This window comes from Apiospora kogelbergensis (genome assembly GCF_038363985.1).
Source record: "Apiospora kogelbergensis strain CBS 113332 chromosome Unknown utg000003l_segment0_segment0, whole genome shotgun sequence".
Taxonomy (NCBI): Eukaryota; Fungi; Ascomycota; class Sordariomycetes; order Amphisphaeriales; family Apiosporaceae; genus Apiospora; species Apiospora kogelbergensis.
This window is the reverse complement of record NW_027117420.1, coordinates 2,089,106-2,106,635: the sequence shown is the minus strand read 5'-3', so window position 1 is coordinate 2,106,635 and position 17,530 is coordinate 2,089,106. Positions and strand designations below refer to the sequence as shown.

At 53.7% G+C, this 17,530-nt stretch overlaps 6 protein-coding genes across 6 annotated transcripts; all 6 read right to left on the bottom strand.

The window, feature by feature from the left end:
• Positions 1-2,195: 2,195 nt before the first annotated feature.
• On the bottom strand, positions 2,196-3,488 carry PG998_005435 (FAS1 domain-containing protein; the record flags this gene model as incomplete). The annotated part of the gene is made up of 2 exons (XM_066872253.1): positions 2,196-2,484; positions 2,551-3,488. 2 exons carry the CDS (start codon positions 3,486-3,488, stop codon positions 2,196-2,198), a joined length of 1,227 nt encoding a protein of 408 aa, XP_066732350.1.
• A 747-nt stretch (positions 3,489-4,235) lies between these two features.
• Positions 4,236-6,212, bottom strand: PG998_005434 (uncharacterized protein; the record flags this gene model as incomplete). The annotated part of the gene is made up of 2 exons (XM_066872252.1): positions 4,236-5,940; positions 6,139-6,212. The coding sequence occupies 2 exons, from the start codon at positions 6,210-6,212 to the stop codon at positions 4,236-4,238; spliced, it is 1,779 nt and encodes a 592-aa protein (XP_066732349.1).
• An 845-nt stretch (positions 6,213-7,057) lies between these two features.
• Positions 7,058-9,279, bottom strand: PG998_005433 (uncharacterized protein; the record flags this gene model as incomplete). The annotated part of the gene is made up of 5 exons (XM_066872251.1): positions 7,058-7,794; positions 7,849-7,988; positions 8,108-8,205; positions 8,263-8,910; positions 8,962-9,279. 5 exons carry the CDS (start codon positions 9,277-9,279, stop codon positions 7,058-7,060), a joined length of 1,941 nt encoding a protein of 646 aa, XP_066732348.1.
• A 1,220-nt stretch (positions 9,280-10,499) lies between these two features.
• On the bottom strand, positions 10,500-10,794 carry PG998_005432 (uncharacterized protein; the record flags this gene model as incomplete). Its single annotated transcript, XM_066872250.1, has 2 exons — positions 10,500-10,602; positions 10,661-10,794. 2 exons carry the CDS (start codon positions 10,792-10,794, stop codon positions 10,500-10,502), a joined length of 237 nt encoding a protein of 78 aa, XP_066732347.1.
• Positions 10,795-11,166: 372 nt separating this feature from the next.
• Positions 11,167-13,678, bottom strand: PG998_005431 (uncharacterized protein; the record flags this gene model as incomplete). Its single annotated transcript, XM_066872249.1, has 4 exons — positions 13,431-13,678; positions 12,973-13,176; positions 12,398-12,855; positions 11,167-11,528 (listed from the first exon to the last, which is right to left on the bottom strand). Exons 3-4 carry the CDS (start codon positions 12,558-12,560, stop codon positions 11,167-11,169), a joined length of 525 nt encoding a protein of 174 aa, XP_066732346.1. The 5' UTR covers positions 12,561-12,855; positions 12,973-13,176; positions 13,431-13,678.
• An 834-nt stretch (positions 13,679-14,512) lies between these two features.
• Positions 14,513-15,625, bottom strand: PG998_005430 (uncharacterized protein; the record flags this gene model as incomplete). The annotated part of the gene is made up of 1 exon (XM_066872248.1): positions 14,513-15,625. One exon carries the CDS (start codon positions 15,623-15,625, stop codon positions 14,513-14,515), a length of 1,113 nt encoding a protein of 370 aa, XP_066732345.1.
• Positions 15,626-17,530: the final 1,905 nt, after the last annotated feature.

The following is a 17,530-nucleotide window of genomic DNA, read 5'->3' as shown; positions in this document are numbered from 1 at the left end:
TGCCTTCCCCGTCTCTCGGCCAGGGGACATTGGCAGATTGGCTTTGGTTCGCATGAATCTAGATCGTCGAGTTGCTGATACGGGAACCTTTAACGTGCGTTGAAAAGCAACGGACTGCAGATGCTGACGTGATAATCCGTCGCACCCACGGCTAACTTCCGATGCCGCCAGCCCCCTCATTTAGAAACGCCATGCACCATGGGCTACAATTCAACTAATTGATTCTTGGGCATGCAATGTTCGCTCTACAAACAAGTCCGGCCTATCAGTTGCGCCAAGGGCTCGGTCCCGATCTGGGCTGAGAGCTAGCAGGGGTTTCATTTTCAGCTTTCGACTTGCTGCGCGCCTACTGGCACACACACGTCGGAGCGGTAGTACAGCAGTAGCGATGGTAGTGAACGCCCAGTAAGGCCCGGTCTCAGACAAGCCGCTATTGAATGTCGGACGATACAGAGTGATACATATGGTTGAGTTCGCCCCCCCCCCACTCAGATTGCATCATGTCCTCGAGGCCGATGGGTTGCCGTAGGTTCTCCATCACTGATCTTGGATGGGCAGTGGTATGATCTGAGTCTGATCTCACCCCTCAATCAAACTGAGCAGCAGCTAGATGTCATAAGGAGACTGGAGGCCGTATTTCCTGCCTCTCGCATATCCTGTTCTCAAGGGACTATAAAGGTATATGGAGTGAATGGTCGACGACCACGACGAGCGCCCGGCCTAGCTGTAGCCACCCCGCCCGGTTGCGCCCACAGTTCCTTCCAACGTCTTCCGGTCTGTTCATCCTCTTTGATGTCAACGCCCTTGGGCCCTACCATAATAATTGTAAGAGCGAGTAGAAGGGCCCCGTACTTATAGGTGTCTTGTTTCATCCACTCTGCCCCAACTGTCGAACCCGTTACCGAATGGCTCATTGCTTCGACTACCAGCACTTGGCCACACGGAATCCGAGACCCGGGTCGTTACCAGCCTGGTCACGGCGCTTATTATAGCCAGCACGGGGAGCCGGGGCGATGACCTTTATTATTCTTCACGGCCGGAATCCGAACGCTAGGCTGGATTGCGACATGATAGGAGCAGCTTGACTCTTGGCGTTACTGGTTGGCCCGATTCTTTTACTATACATTCAATGATCTCCACTCCCCATGAGTAGGCGACTTCATATTTTCTCTCTCAAGCTAGTTTGTGTAGTAATCTCAGCCGCAGAGTAACGACATACGCCAGTAATGTCCTGTCTTAAAACAATAACAGGCAATTATCCTTTGTATAACAAGATAAAACCTATAATAGTGCTCGCTCACACGTCTCGATTAGTCTAGCCCAACTCATGTTGGCAACTTACTATAGATGTCAAAACAAACGCATTTTGTCTTTTAGAATAACACAATGAGCCTTTGTATGTCCATGTTCAAGTCGACTTACACAAAACACCTCAAATGGTAGTCTTTCTTGCACATTGTTTACACGAAGACTACTACTTTATAAAGAGATGACCCGCTGCGCCAAGTCCAGCTAGGCACTCGTGACATCAAACAGATCTCACTCACAGAAATACCTTTCTTTTTCTCACCTTCCCTAGAGCCCGAAACTGAACCTAGAAGCCATGGAAGGTTGTCAGAGTCCCGCTAAGGCCCGTTCACAAGCCGAGGAGAAAAGTTCCTCCACAACAGCGGGCGCAGAGAAAGAAGGCCGTCAGCACCTAGACGCGATGCGTAATTTAGAGGAAAACCGAGGCCCCACGGGCTCCTGTAGTCTGGCTGAAGGTAAGGAGATGAAGAAGAAAAAGCAGTTTCACAAAGGGACTTCCGTACCTTCAATAGTAACCGATGCCGACTGGATTTCGGCAACCGATGAGGTCGAGAAAGCTATCGATTCTCCATCGGGGACCTGGTTCTACCATAAAGAGTAAATAGGTAGGCATCTACCAATAGTACGTAAGTAGGTATATGTATAAATTAGAAATGGAATTATACACCGCCCTCCTAGAGGCTGAGTCGTAGCGGCAATAAGTCATTTATATTAAATACTATCCGAGGAAGTTGAACTGGCTATAACGTTCTGTCAGCTTTGGAAACTCTACAACCAGCTTTCTTGCAAAATGCCACTCCTCTGCTATTATAGACATGCAGCCTATAACCCCTTTCTTTCAGACTAGACGAGAAAAGCAGCAATTCCAGCCGCGACAGAAATGGCGGTCAAGGCGCGGGGACCAGTCCACCGATGTCAGCCCCGGCTGTCGGGATTGGGAGGGGAGTACGAGATGCCGTGGCGTTGGCCGCGGCGGTAGGGGTGGTGGCGACAGCGGCCATAGTCTGCAGCAACACCGGCGTCGTCGTGTAGCTCATGAGATCCCCGCCGAAAGAGACGCTGGAGAACGGGAGTTTCGAGACCGGAGAGGCACCGTCAAAGGCGAGCCGCTCGGAGGCGGACTTGGATGGCGTCAACGAGGCACGGTCAAAGCCACCCTCTAGAGGGCTCAGCACACTGAGAAAGGTTTTTGGTTAGTACAGAATGCATTGTAAATTTCATAGACTCGGCCTCTCGACTAACCTGTCAATCACATGTGCGATGCCGTTGTATAAGATGTTGTTGGGAAATGTGATCTTTGCGTTGTTCACCCAGGCAGAGCCGTCGGGCAAGACGGTGAAGGTCAAGTCGGTACCTTGGAGCGATTTGACCGTCACGTTGCTCAGAGACGGAGAGAATATGACGTTGTTGGGGATGATGTGGTAGCGCAGGACCTCCTGGAGTGTCTTCGTGTCGGCCGACGCCACGACGGAGCCAATGGACTTGAAGGCGTCGTCCCTGGGCACGAGGATGGTAAAGTCGGAGATGTTGAGGCTCTGGACGTCGGCTCCGGTCAGCCCGAAGCTGAAGCCGAGCTTGGCCGCGTCAAGGGCGCCGCTCATGGCGAGGTAGCCCGCGCGGAACAGGAAAAGCTCAAGCGGCGCGCCAAAGGAAAGGGCCGTGTCGATCTTGTGGATCGTGATGCCGTCGCCCAGCTTGATGTCGGCTTGGGTGACGGTAGAGACGGTCTGCTCCCCAGACAGGACGCACACGTCCTGGCCGTTTCTCACGAGCCCGTTGTAGGCACCGCCGGTGAAGTTGGAGAAGGGCTGCACCGCTGTGACGTACGAATCGTCGAGCAAGGTCTGCGCAAACGTGGGGACGTTGGTGACGGCCGAAGCCGGGTACGCACCCCGGAAGACGTGGTTCGCCAGGAGGGCACCGATGGCGATGGTGTCGTTGCGGAGCTCAATGGCCTGGCCCTCAGGGGTATCCCGTGGCACCTCGGCAAAGGCCTGGTTTGTAGGTGCTACGATGGTGATATTGGAAGCCGAGCCAAGCTTCTCTGCCAGGCCGTCGACGAGGCGGACCAGCTCGAGAAGTGTGCTGAGGTCGGGCTGGGTTGCTAGAAGTGCAGCCAGGTCGCCTTGGGCCAGGCAGGAGCCCGCCATCAACATGCAAGTCCAAATTGATGAGCGCATGATGAAGAGTCGACAGTCCAGTCGCGACTATCAAGGTAGATTAGGGGCTACTCGGGAGGAAGCGATGTGTGTGTACGTGTAAAAGATGCTGATGCGATGCTTCTAATCCCGTTGACACCGACGAAACTGTCCCCCTTTTATACCAAACACAAATGCAGAGGCCGGCTTCCCATCTCCCAGGGGGTTTACCAAGACAAACCTCACGACACCGTCAACATCTCTCAATGTACGCATCATTGACTTGCACGATTCACGGCATATATTCTGCACAGCCATTGCCAAGAAGCCAGAAACCAATCACCGGAAGCATGGCCGCGCAGAAGACCGCCAAAGCTGGCAGGCTCCACCAACTTATACGAAGCACGCATGTTTAGACCAATCAACAACAACAGCAACACCTCTCCTAACCATGACAGACGGGTCTCAAGGCTTTGCTATATTGAGGTGCCTGGAGAGTGGACGCAACTCCAGGGTGTCGCTCGGCCGGATCTTGGCTTTAGTATAACGTGGACAACAAACTACCTGTTCAACAACCTTTTACTGAATACTGGGAAGACAATCCTAGCTTTCAGAGGCGAACTCTACTGTGTCCCATTGATAGGTAGATATAAACCCAGCGCCTGTAGGTCGTAATAAAAAAGAATATCTTACATCGTAAAAGAACGCCATAGCCCCTTTGAAAGCCCGCGAAACGCCACGCCACACTCGCTTCGTTACACATATGTGCTCCATCAGAACGCACGACCGCTAGCCAGACTTGGCCCTATTAGAGAAAGATATGTGATCTCCTCTTCCCAGACTGCCCAGCCACACCTCCAAGTCCCTCGCCAGTCCTGCCGCCACCTCTTCGTCGATCAGCCCGCTTTGCCAGTTGACGGAGACAGTGAGCCGCTTCCCCTTGACCGCGATAGCGTTGACCAGCAGCGCCACGCCGTGCGGGATCCCGCTCTGCGTGAACATGGCGCGTTCTATTATCCATTTCTGGTCCTGATCATCATGATCCCCTCGGGAAGTAGCGGCGGCAACATCACCAAAGTCCTCCACTCCTTCCTTTTCAGCAGCAAGAGACGCAACGCTGCTACCATCAACCTCCGCCTGCAGCGGCAACTTTGGTCTGGATATCACCTCGCCGTTCATAACACCTAAATTGCTAACCTCCACCGTCACGTCTCTCGGTCGATCCGCCACCGCCATCTCCTCCGCCATGCGCCCGCGGAAATCGGGGACGAACTTGAGAAGACCCGTCAGGTCGTTGTGGGTCCCCTTGCTCAGCTTCTCCGTGAGTTGCCGTCGCACCCGTGCCGCCTGCTCCCAGAGGGCGGCTTCAAGCCGTCGCGCGTTGATCTCGGCGTTATCCGCAAGACAGCCTCGCTCATGGTTGGCCTCGTCGTTGTCTTGCGCCACGTTGCCCGCGAGGTCGTACAGAGAAGCCAGGCGGCGGCCATAGTAGTGGTGGAAACAGTACGTCACCGAGTTGACCATGATTCGCTCCGGATTCTGGGCGGCGGCGGCGGCGTTGGGACGGATGTAGCGGTGCATCGATACGGGGGTCCCTAATACGATTGGGCTCGGCGACGTGGGCAATGTTTTCTTACTTGGTAGCGCACCTGGCCTTGTTGTTGTCGTGTGCGTCCGCGTCCGCATAGCGAGCGAGGTAACCACCATGGCCTGGACTACGCCCGTGAGCGTGGTGTCGTGCCGTCGACAGGCGTCCAACACGCGCCGCAGGGCCTCAGCGTCTATCTCGATGAGCCGAAGCGCAGTGCGCACAGGGACGGCCCGTTGAGGCGCCCATTCCAGGTTTCGCAGCGGGTGAGACCGCAGCCAAGAAGGAAGTATCTGATTGAGCACGACGGAGACGGCCCAGACTGGCGAGACGGAGAGGCCAACGAGGGTCTCGTGCGCGGGCGTGAAGGCAGACTGGGGCATAGGCGGCAGAGTCAGCACGTGGCCTTCAAGCTGCAGGCCGCTCAGTGCGTCATCCGGTGCCGACAGCGAAGAGGTGGACGTAAGGTTGAGCTTCTCTAATAACGTCTGCTGGAACATCTTGGCGCTCTCGCCGTCGGCGTTGGCGTGGTTAATGCCGAAAAAGGCCTCGACGTAGTTCAGGTCTGGGGCGCACAGCACCACCATCTTCCAGCCGGGCCGCGTCTCGAGGTCTGGGTAGGGCGTGTCGTGTTGCGCCTTGATGGTATCTTCCAGCACGGCGTTCATCATCCTGCCACTGTTACTCAACGACTTGTCGCTGTTACAAGAAATGGTCTGCCACTGGATGTGGTGGCGCAAGTCGAGGCGCTCCAGGCGTACCCAGACGGGGTCCTTGGTGCTCTCGCCAACGAGGCCGGCCTGCAGCAGCGGATGGTCGAGCACGGCGAGTGCGACGGCGCGCTCGAAGTACGCCTTTAGGGCCTCCTCGGCCTGCGCACCCCTAAGGGCCGCGGGGATGGCGTATCTGCAGGTCAACGCACAACCATAGTACACGTTCAGCGAATGCATCGCACACTCAAACTTCTCCCTTTTGGAACGAAAAGTAAGCGGTCATTGTCAGTAACTCTTCATTATTCGCAGATCATTATGTTCTGTAAGCGGGATGGTGATAAGGCGAGATGGCAGATGCGTTAAGATATGATAGCACAGGGAACGAGCTTACAGTGCGCCTAGAGGCCGCAGAACCTCGGGTCTGGCAGGCTTCCCGTCGCTCTTGCGGCGGCCGAAACACGGCATGGTTGGTGTTGTTGTCGTCGTCGTCGCCGCCGGTGTTGGGAAAGAGGGAGAGAGAGAGAGCGGTTTGTTGTTCAACCGCAGATCTTCTATGTTTTGCTTCAACGTCTGGCAGAAAGAAGAAACAACCAATCAATATATTCAACCCGATTCGCAAAAAAGGAGAGTCAGAAGTGGAAGGAAGGGTTATCTGGAGAGCTGGAGACGAGCACAGGGGGTTTGGAAACCTACCATATCCTTTTGTCGTGTCTCGCCGCAATCTAGATTGCCGTCTGCTTATATCAACGAGGGCTCCTCCTTGACCGGCCCCCGTCGGGCCCCGTGGACCCTGAAGCGGCGGGGGTGTGGAGTGTCTTGGCAGCCTGGGGTCAATAATCCACATGGTTATGCTTATGGCGGCAGGGGGTTCTTTTCCGGCGCTTTTCCGTTGGCATCTATATCGTCACTGTCGCCGGAGACACACCCGAACCAAGGATATGATATTGAGATGGGCGAAAAGGAAAAAGACGCCAGAGACACTGCGAGCCAGTTGAAAGCCCCAGATAACTCGGGTGTCTCAGAGCTCAAAGTGTCCCGGCTGTGAGGACCGAGACATTGTGGAGTAATCTCATAATAATTTCATCGCCCGTCTTCGTGTTGGGTATCCAATCTATATGCAATGCGCCGTCAAGTCTTCTTGTCTGCTTTGTTTTCCCTTTTTCTGGCTTCTTTCTGCAACCCAATTCTCATTTTTCAAGTTCGTTCGTCGTCCCGGTCGTTCGTTATACCACAGAAGAAAGTCATTCCAAAATCGCAAAGCCCAAACACCCGTCATTCATTTTTCATAGATCGTCGCTGTGGTCGTTCTCTCATGCAATCGTGCCGTAATTCCTGCTGCTGCTGCCGCCGCCGACTGACTTGCTGCCACCTCGTGCTCGTTTTGCCGGGCCGTGGTAGCGAACTGGTTTGCGGACTGGAAAAGAGCGGATCAGAAGATTGGGCGTCGGCCTGGGTCCGAGCAGGGGTGCACTCTGATCTTCCACATCTCCATCAGCCATGTAGCTGCGGTCCTTGCCCTTCGCTAGACGACCAGGTCCCGTCACACACCCATAAAGCACATAAATCAGCCCTGCGAGCCCAAGCGAACCCATTGCAATGTAAGACATGGGGATTCCGCCCAGCCCAAATATAGTGTCGATGACCGCTACAGCCGATAAGAACATCGTTACAGCCGCAAGGATTCGATAGGTCGCTTGGGCCTTTTCGCTCGACCGAGTCCGTTCCTCCACCGCCATGCAGGCCAAGAAGAAGATGAGAATCAGTGCGGGGTGGTAGATGAGATACCATATACCTGTCAGCCGCACGATCTCTGTGGGCAACATGGCGTTGACAAGAGGCAAAGCGAAAAGGAGGGCAATATATAGGACTGTGGCAAATGCTAGTGTCGGTAGCGCTACCGGAAACCAGGGTGTGCCGAAGTAGATATGCCCTTCTAGTCCCGCAAAGATTTCTCTGTAGGCACTTAGGTCCGCCCCTTCGGCTTGCTCCACGTTGTCGACATCGCCCAATTCCGATGCTATCGGTTCGATGACACGCTCCGCTTCAGCTTCAGCTTCTGTTAGCTCATAACCCAACGACGTGACTGGGGAAGTTTACGAACCTGCCATCGGATCCTCCACGAAGCGGGTAGCCGGCGTGATCATTGGCTGCGTTTCGTTGCTGTCCTCGTCATCGTCCTGTTCTGGACCCTGGGCTTTCTTGGTGGAACGTATCCAGTTAAACACGGAGAGCTTGGGGCGGCTAGGACGGGTAGGTTTTGGCAGCTTGGGCCCAGCAATTGAAGGAACAGTCGGTTTGCGCGCGAAGAGATAATCCGCAATTCCTTTTAAGGATGCAGCAAAAAGATAAGCGCAATGAACTGAGTTAATGACCACTCCATGCCGATCGAGGTGTCAATAGCGCGTATCGAAAAGTATCGGAGTACCACCCAAGCAAGAAGAGCCCCGCTGCATAGTAGCTGCGGTGCGTTAGTAGGTTGCCAACGAAGACAGTAGATATGTTTATCAAAGCTCACCTCCGTCAAGATCGAATTCAGCATGTCCGTGTACAGGCGCAGGACGAGCCAGAACGCCAGATAGGGGCGAACCGCAAGGAGCAAGTAGCGATGCTCACAACGCACACATTCGATCCAATGCCCACTGAGAGGCTTCCGCATGTCTCCCCGGTATTGCTGGCACCAATTATACAGTGTGCTGCCCGGCTTCTCGTAGAGCCGCAGGAGAATAGCAGATATCGAGACAAGGCAAAGCAGCGCGAGGACGTACGCCCCGGCAAGTGCTGAAGAGCGGTCGCCTCGATCAACGTCAAGGCCTTCGTCTATCCTGGGGAAATAGCACAGCGCCCTCGTGGTGAGCAAACGTGACTGGTTCTCGGGAGCTGCCATGGTGACGGTCCTCATCCGCGCAGTCGGAACCATGGAGACTATGAGAGCCAACATCAAAGCAATGACTAGACACAGTCTCCACCGTCGCTTTCCGGGCCGCTCCATATAGTAGGTGCGTAGGTATGAGTGAGCGACAAGGTTCGTGATCAACGAAAACCAAACCAGTCCGACAATGTTCCACCAGGAGTATGCAGACAGCCCGGCAGATAACGATACGAAACCGTAGATGAGCATGGCGAGGCCCATTCCCAGTTGCACATCGGCCATGGTCAATATGCACTGCAGCAACGGTTAGTTTTCCGTAACAAAACGGTGCAGTTCAGCACTGACCTGGTCCAAAGCAGCTTGCAAAGCACCTGCTTCCTGCGAGGTCTCAATCCAATTGCACTTGATGCCGAACTGACGAAGCACGTATCGGAACCTCAACAGGAACACGGCGTCGATGGGATTGGGTCGCCTGGCAGCCGTCCATGGTTGCACGCCGGCGGGCCGGGCCAAGGCCTCATGGTGAGGGCTGTAGAAAAATAGGTACTGGATGAACAAGCCTATGACTGCCAGACTGCTCGAGCCGACGAAGGCGATCAGTACGCCCAAGCCCACGACATCTGGGGCGGGGATGACGGGCAAGGATTTGTCGCATGCCCACATCCTGAGGGGAAACCGCCGAGCTGCTTCAGTCTTCAACTACCACGATGGAGACGGTAAGTCGGGGGAGTGGCTGCTTTCGCTTTCTTCCTTCGATTCTTCCCCGTCTAATCCTCGAGAAGGAGATTGAACGAGTTCACGGCGGGCTGGAGACTTTTACAAGATACCGCCAGCGTCCAGCGCAGGTTGGTAAAAGAAAAAGAAAACGCAGGCATAGAGACTCCATCGCCCTGGAGATGAGGTATCTTTTCGCGGCAAAGCTTGGGCCTGGGCTGGGAACGTGTCAAGCGGTGAGGTATCGAAGATTTGGGCCGTGGTCGTTGATCGAAGCCGGGGTTCTAAGTGGCCGTCGGCGCGTCCGGCCCATCTTCGCACCTGGAATCCCCATCTACACACCACTGCCCATGGCAGACTGGGTCGATCTATTGGACCGACGCCCTCTCCACTGAAACGTCAGCGACCAAGAGGTCTCGCAGAAGTCTCGTTCGTCTTTCTCTTCGCTCTCTTCTGTCCCCTCCCCCTCGTACCCATTTGCATGCTGCCAACCGCCCTCTTTGCTGCCCAATCCACACGACTGCTGTTGGTGTTGATGTTTGGACGCGGGACCCAATGATGTCTGCATTAGCATGAAAACCGGACTCCATTCCTGCTGGAGCCATCGCATTGCTGGAGTTGATGCGCGCCCCAGTCGCCTGACCGAAGGCGATGATTGACAGCTAATGGAAGAGGGAAAGAACCGGTGCACGGATTGCCTGCTGCCAACGACGGGACGACCCCACAGCAAGAACAGCAAGAACAGCAAGAACAGCAAGAGGGAAAGAACAAGAGAACCTCGAAGCCTCAGCACACCAACCACCTAGCCACCAAACAAACTTGCCAGTTGCCTGCCAACCTTGCCCAACCTTGCGCTTTCCGTCTTCGCATCTCCAGCTTCAGCTTCAGCTTCAGCTCCAGCCACGCTAACCCTCAGAAGACGAGGGCAGCCCGGCCAGAAGCTCTGCCAATTCGACGTATCTCGGCGTAACCCACCGCTCTATGCCCTTTTCTCCCCGTGCCATCTGCCATGCCCTTCTGTTCCGGATTAGCTCGTAGATCTAAACCCGAGCCTATTGCTTCGATGGGACCGGCCATGCCGTCTTGGGCCGTTGCAGAAAGAGCGATGGCCCGCCCCAAGCGCTGCGCCATTTGTTTCTGATCCGCCCGTCGCTAAGATCCACAGTCCGTTAATCGCCAGGCTCTTTGACGCGGGCATGCGCACGCCCAGCAATACCTGCCTGCTGCCTCCACGGACAGACCCAGGCGAACGAGTGTGCCGCGTCGGACCGCCTTGAAGGTCGGGCCAGTCGGGCATGCCAGGCACGGGTGCGGAGCTCCCATCACTTACGCTGTGGGCAGCGCCAGCACCGCGCCCGGCTCGTTGGTCTCGGCTATGCGCGAGTGATCTGACTGCCGAATGGTGATGATCTCCGGTAGAACCCGCAAGGCCGCGGCTTGTAAGTCTGCGTATGAATGTTTCATCGGCACAATCTGGCTACGGCAAGATCTGCTAAAGATTGGATCCAATGTTTGCGTGGTTTGCCCAACCGCTAGATACGTAAGGGACACCGACAGCTGGATCGAGGACATTCAACTGTACCACAATTGCCCGTGATCCCGCTCGCCAAGGCAAACACCACAGACGTGAATCTCGACTTAGTACGTCAAGGGCCCCCTGGTAATCAACAAACTGCGAACAACTTGCTTTGCCAGTGTAGCTACATTTTCAACCGTGACCTCGTCGTTTTGGTGATTAGCTTCATCTCTTTCGATCTTCTATCGAATTAAGAGTCGTTGCCATCCTCAGCACTTGCTGACGCACGTCTTTTCCCCCCACGCTACTTCAGGTGCCGGTTATGCATATGCAAGGGGCAATACAACAGGGTTCGAGTGCTTGTGGATTCGTTGAGTGCTGTCCTCAGCTATATTGGTAAACGACTGGTCGAGACTGTCAAAACCGGCACTCCCATCATTGTGAACGACACGGAGCTGAGGTGGCCCATCGATAGAAAATATGTTGGTTGTGCGGCTAATGTAGCCAGTGAGATAGTCTGAAAGGGATACATCGATTGATACCCTGGCGGAGTAGTTGTAGAGCCATTCCCCAGGGATAGTGTCCAGCTGCAGGTCTGTTTCTTTGGAAAGAGAACCAGGCACACTGGCGTTGTTGTGGTATACCCGAGCGCTTTGGTCCACACACCTGTAGGCTTGCCCGTCTTTAGTTTTTGTTAGCTAGGATCATAAGACCGAGGCTCGGGCTGGAGCTAGTCATCTCTCGATCATCCTCATATTCCAGAGAACCATTATATCGTCTTTCTTGATGTAGAACATTACCCTTGTGAGACAACTCTAGGACCAGTGTAACTAAGACTGAATCATCATACACTCCTACATCACCTGAAGCGGCGGGATTTAGCGTTATCTTATTTATTAGTGATCCGTTCTTAAATCTCTTACTATTGAATTATATTATTGCTAATTGCCGTGACAGCCCCTATTCATGCCATTTATATGGCTATCCACTGTAGCGATTGCAACCTCCCCGAGTACACTGACTTGCCAGTTTTGGACGCTCGTGCTTGGGCTTATAGAATATATACTTACTTTACAAGAAACTCAGCATAGCTTGAAAGCTAGACATCGAACCGAGAGGTAAGAACAAAGATATTAAGCATGAATATACTACTCTATAGTGCAAAATAGGCCCATTACATAGCACGACAAGCATACGGTTCAAACCCAAACTCTGGTTGATCCAATTCCCTATGCGGTCGCCCTCTATGACACAAGATGATGGCCACGTGCGTAATGCAGAACCGGTGAACCCCTTTAAAGGGTTCCCCCATTATATGGGCGCGATACGACCTGGAAGTTTACTATTACGAAAATTTACGGCAGAACACGTTCGTATACCGACTAGAAGACTTCTGTCGAGAAGCGATCTTAGTGAAATATTGTACTCTTCGATAGCTCCAACGACTGACCAGTTAGCCAATGATCTCTACGTTGAAGTTATGATACTATCTACCTTTTCTTTTGCACTTCCGCTATCATGGGTTATTAAACTTAATTCTCCGTGTCTCACCCTCTCCCGGTCGGGGCAAGAGCACCGCTGTCGACGACCCCGGGCTCAGTGCCACCTCGTCACGAGCCGCAGCTAGGCGGTCGCGCATGACAGCGTCATGTATCCGGATGCGGCAGTCATCGGGGATCCTTTCGTTGTAGTCAACAACAGAATTATTGCTCATGTATCGCGCGAAGAGCCGCTGTTGCGAATCGGTTGTCCGGATGTATTGGGTTATACGCTCGTCTTTTCCCGCATGTGACTGGTTAAGTGACGCATCGGCAAGACTCGACACTGCCGGGTCAGAGGCATTAGCTAAGGCGGGAGGAGGTATGGAGATGAATGCCGTAGGAGGGGGTGGATTGGTATAGGAAGAGCAAGACGAAGACGAGCAAGAACAATGAGGAGCCACACCAGTCGAGTACGATGCTCGAGGGGGAAGGCGGATCGGGATATATGGAAGACTGACCGACCGGGGGCTGTACATCCTCAATAGGGAGTTCTTCTACCCTACGAGGAAAGTGATGCGTCGCAAACAAACGCTGCTGTGGCGGGGGCCAGCACCTCTGTCTACCCCCCGGGCCACACACTCGTACCCAATCGACCCAACCCCGAATGCCGGGTCGACCCGTGCATAGCCAGGCCAGGCCAACTTCGGGTCTGGCCATCGTCCCGGCCGGGGCGGGCATAGACCAAAGGCTGCGTTACGGTCCCAGACCTGAGCTAGCTGGGCGAGGTAGTACTCCGCCTTGTGATATTCGCGGTCCGTTTCGACATACCGCTTCTTCGCCTTCTTCTCTCTATGCGTATTTATGATCGTTGTCTTCTTCGTGATCTTTTCGCGTAGCTACCCGGTTGCCACTACAATGCAATCGCCAACTTGTTCTTTGTCGTCACCGTCGTGTTTTTGGCGTTAGCTTTGGACGATGACGGCGACGAAGACAACGAAACCTTCCTAGTTCGTTCCAACGCGGCGGCATGTTGTGCTCGCCTTCTTCCCAATTTGTGTAGATCAGTACCGGCCGCAAGAAAATCCCAGCGAAGGGCTACGAACCAAAGCTCTTCATTGAGGAAAAGGGGTAGCTCAAGATCAACAACAGTCAACAAGGCGGAGAGCTCGATGTCAGCACTGCCATCTTCACTACTGCCCTCTGCCCCTTCTAAGGGCTCTTTTCTCAGGTGATAGGGGACACTGTTCGGACATTGGTTGTGGCTGAACGCCCCGCACATTGTTTTCAGGACGAGGTGGCAGCATTCGCCGTGCCAGAAACAACGAGGGCTCGTGGTGGCACCGTTCGTCATAGTGATACGGCATGGTGTCTGGCACATGCTCTGCGCGGGCTCGGCGTAAGGGTTGAAGACTGTATAGCCTGTCGCGGGATTGAGGGTAGAAAGGGGTCGAGTTTCGTGCCCAACGAGACAGTGGTGGGCTAAGATAGTTACACACATTGCTTCCCAATCACAAAGTCAAGGCGTGGTATGGTAGTCGAGGTTCAAGGAACAAATTCACCGTCCAGAAGCACGTATTGCATACTTAATAATAGAGGACTTCAGTATCGAAACAATCATGTCCGTGTCACACGCCTTCCTTTGAAGCCAAGCCAAACACAGGCTTTGTAAACAGATATTGGCAGCTGTTATAAGTTTCGAGCCCACACAATGCCGAGGAACGTTCTTTGTTGTCCAAAGCCAGTGAACAACACAAAAGAAAGACACAATGCTATTGTCCTATTGTTAACTCCCTTCCCCGTCCACCCTTCCTTCGGGTTCATGCAGCCAACTATAGGAATGATAACAAAAAGCAGTGATAAAACAAAAAAGTTAGGCAATGACTCCCAGAATCTGTCCCACATCTACCTTCCACTGAAAGACCCTTCAATGCAAAAACACCCCTTGTGCGTTTACCCTGGGTATCACTGAAATTCTGCCCTCGAACAAACGCCGTTCCCTTGAGTACTTGTTGTTCTGTGTGCTTGCGTCATCGTCTGCAACATCGTCTCCTCCTTCTTCATCGTCATCGTCAGCGTCGTCGTCTTCATCATCACACCCTGCGCGTTTTCGCTCTTCTCTCTAAGAAACCACCCACTGGTATATCCCCGCACCCTCCACTGGCAGGGGCGGAGCCCAGCCAAGTACTCATGTAGCGATATTGTCGTCTGGAAGACCCTTATCTTTGCGCTCTTCCTGCAGCATGCGTATGAGCTTGTTGATGGTGCCCCCGTCGCGGAGCTTTTCTACCTCCTTGACTGCCTCGTCCTCTTCCATGCCTTCGGCGATAAAATCCTTGATCTTGTCCCATATCACTTTGCGTCGCGAGTACCAAGTCCGGCCCCTAGGCTCTGGCCGCCATCGCGAGCCCCAGGTCAAGTCGAGTTCTTCTATGGCGGGTTGGCCATCCATGCCCTCCCTGTACTCCTTCCAAACCTCCTCTACCGTGCCAACTGTCCTGTAATCGTAAGCTGGAGGCCCCGGGGTCTGCGGCGGTTGTGCGGAGGACTGTTTCGGCAGAAGCCGTGCGTCACTGTGCTGCTGTAGCGGAGACTGCGGGGGAGGTCTTGTCGGACGGTTGGCCATCGAGGCTGGCGGTCGTGGAGGGCTTGATTGTGGCGCCTGGGGCGCGATGGCCTGTGGAGCTGGAGCGGCGGGGGCCCTGGGCAGACGAGTATGGTCGCCGCCGAATGGGTTGGGAGGCGAAGACTGTAGATGTGCGATGGCGGCTTGATGCGCGGCGGACTGGCCGTTATAGAAGGCGGCCAGGCTGCTCCGGAGCTCGTTCAGTTGGTGAGTGATGCTCTCGTACTGCGCCGATACGCTTGCGAAGTATTGCTGGTGTTGGTTCTGGATCTGGAGGATGGTCGCCATGAGCTGCTCGGGGGTCCTGCCCGCCAGCTGATCTTCGGTTATGAGAGCAGGTATCGGGGGAGCGGGCGCGTGGGCAGGACCTGGGGCCAGGACATGCTGATGGGGGTATTGGGGAGGCGGGGGAGGGTGATGCTGCTGTTGATGGAGGGGCGGCGGAGGTGGCGCCGGGGGACCGGTGGTGGGAGTTTGCATTATTGAGGCGCCGGCCAGACCAGCACCAGCGGAAGAGCCAACAGAACCTTTAGTCGCATGTCGCTTCGTGGGCGTCGAAGTGGCGCCGGCAGCTCGATGCAGGTCGGATGTGGCCGGGCGCTTTGTCCCCGCCGTTGAGCCTGGTGTGGGTAATATGCCTTGGCCACCAGAAGTTGCCGACGGCGAAGGCAGCATCTCAAGGAGGGGCAGGCGGGCCAAAAAAAAAAAAAAGAGAAGTGCGGCGATAGACAATCTAAAATATAAAAAAAGCGCGATGTGACTGTCGAGGGGGCGGGTTTTCTTAATATGCCTGTTTGGCTAGGGTCCAAAAGTCTGTAGGTAACAAAAAAGGCCAAAGGCAAAACTGGAAATAAGACCAAAATAACAACAGGAATCTGGGATTAAAAAAAGTATGTCAAGCCGAGGAATGGAAAGTAAGTAGAGGTAACAGGAAATAAGCTGCCGGACTGGCCGGACACTTCCAGAGTGAGTGAGACGAGGAAACCGTTTTAGAGACTTGGAGGGCAGAAGGGGAAAGAGTTAGGTTCATAAAAAACCCGAGGTTTTCCAAATGGCAAGGCCAGGCGGTACAAGAAGAGACATGGGATGGGATGGAAGGAAGAGGTCATCAAATGTCTTTGACCGGCGCGCGAAAGAGGTTATGCACAAAGTATGCATCACCCATGCACGTACAGTCAATCAGAGACCTGCAGAAGCTGTACATGTAACCACCGGGCCTCGAGAAGGTCACCGGGCCTACACAGTCAGGTAGTGAGGGAGTGCGTTACTGGCCGCACGCGAGGGAATACATCTGCTCTTGCTGGTAAAGACACAGAAAGACAGCGCCCGCACCACATCCACCTCCCTCTCTTAAGGCATTGACTGCCAGCCCAACGGGCCAGTCAGATCGTCAGCCCGATGGGGCCGTTGCGTTACAGGGTGAGACAGCCAGAAAGAAACAGCGGCAGCCAGTCGCCGGAGCCAGGAGCCAGGAGCCATGCAGCCCATTTCCTAGCTTACCTGGCTTTCCTGGCTTTCCTGGCACCTGGCTTTCCTGTCACGTGACGATGGTGGCTTAGCTCATCTTTCTGTCTTGTTCGTGACGTGTTGACATTCATCGTGAATGACTTGCGTCGTATGCAACCTGTGACTGCCTTCATTTAGCTCTGAGGCTAATAGACTGGGGCCATGCAAGTGTAGACAAGATATTACTCGTCATGTTTGTGTCGCCAGAAAACCCGTGGTCATCACCAGCCTATGCAAGGTGACATAATCAAATACATGACTTCCTTCAATTGTATATTTGTATAAAAAGGTCGGACCGTGTCGACTAAAGCGGGCAGGCTGCGCAACACTATTACTTAAAATGGGTGCACCACTCTACGATTGATATAGCCTATTCTATAGTACAAAAAATGACCATGCCTATCCTGGCATTATTAGAAGTAACAGATATTCCGCCTCAATTAACCTGGCAGGAATTGATGAGCGTTAAAAAAAGAAATGGTCGAGCTCGTGCCCTGGATCGAACAGGGGTTGCCAGAAGTTTTGATTGCTAGTCAGAATCTGGAGTGATAGCCACTACACTACACAAGCTTCCGAGGCAAATGTTGCTAGTTATGAGTGCAATTTCCCGTATTGAATGTTATATCCCTACTACTCTTTCTTTCTGAACGACCAGTTTGATTTATACACTCTCTTTTCCATTTAAGCACTTTTTAAGCAGGGAAATAGTAATGACGACTTTTAGTGTATAATGAGATAGTGAATAGTCTAATCAGATATTTAAACCACACCAAGTAGAGATTCAATATCGAGCAATCATATGTTGGCGAGGGGTCGTTGAGCAAATACGTGAGGTACTACAGTATTGGGACTCACACCATTATTTGCCTTTTTAGATATGCCGCGTGCTCACAATCGTGCATTTGGCGTTGGAGAGTGTTACGGTGGCCTCGTTATTGGGTTTCAGAGCGTCGAGAGTCAGCCCTGTCGTATCCAGCTGGATGGCAACGATGATTTTTAATGCTTCAGGTATACTCTCTGATTTAATACCAATTCAGGTTTCTCAAGCTAAACCCCACTTCCTGGCGTACCTGT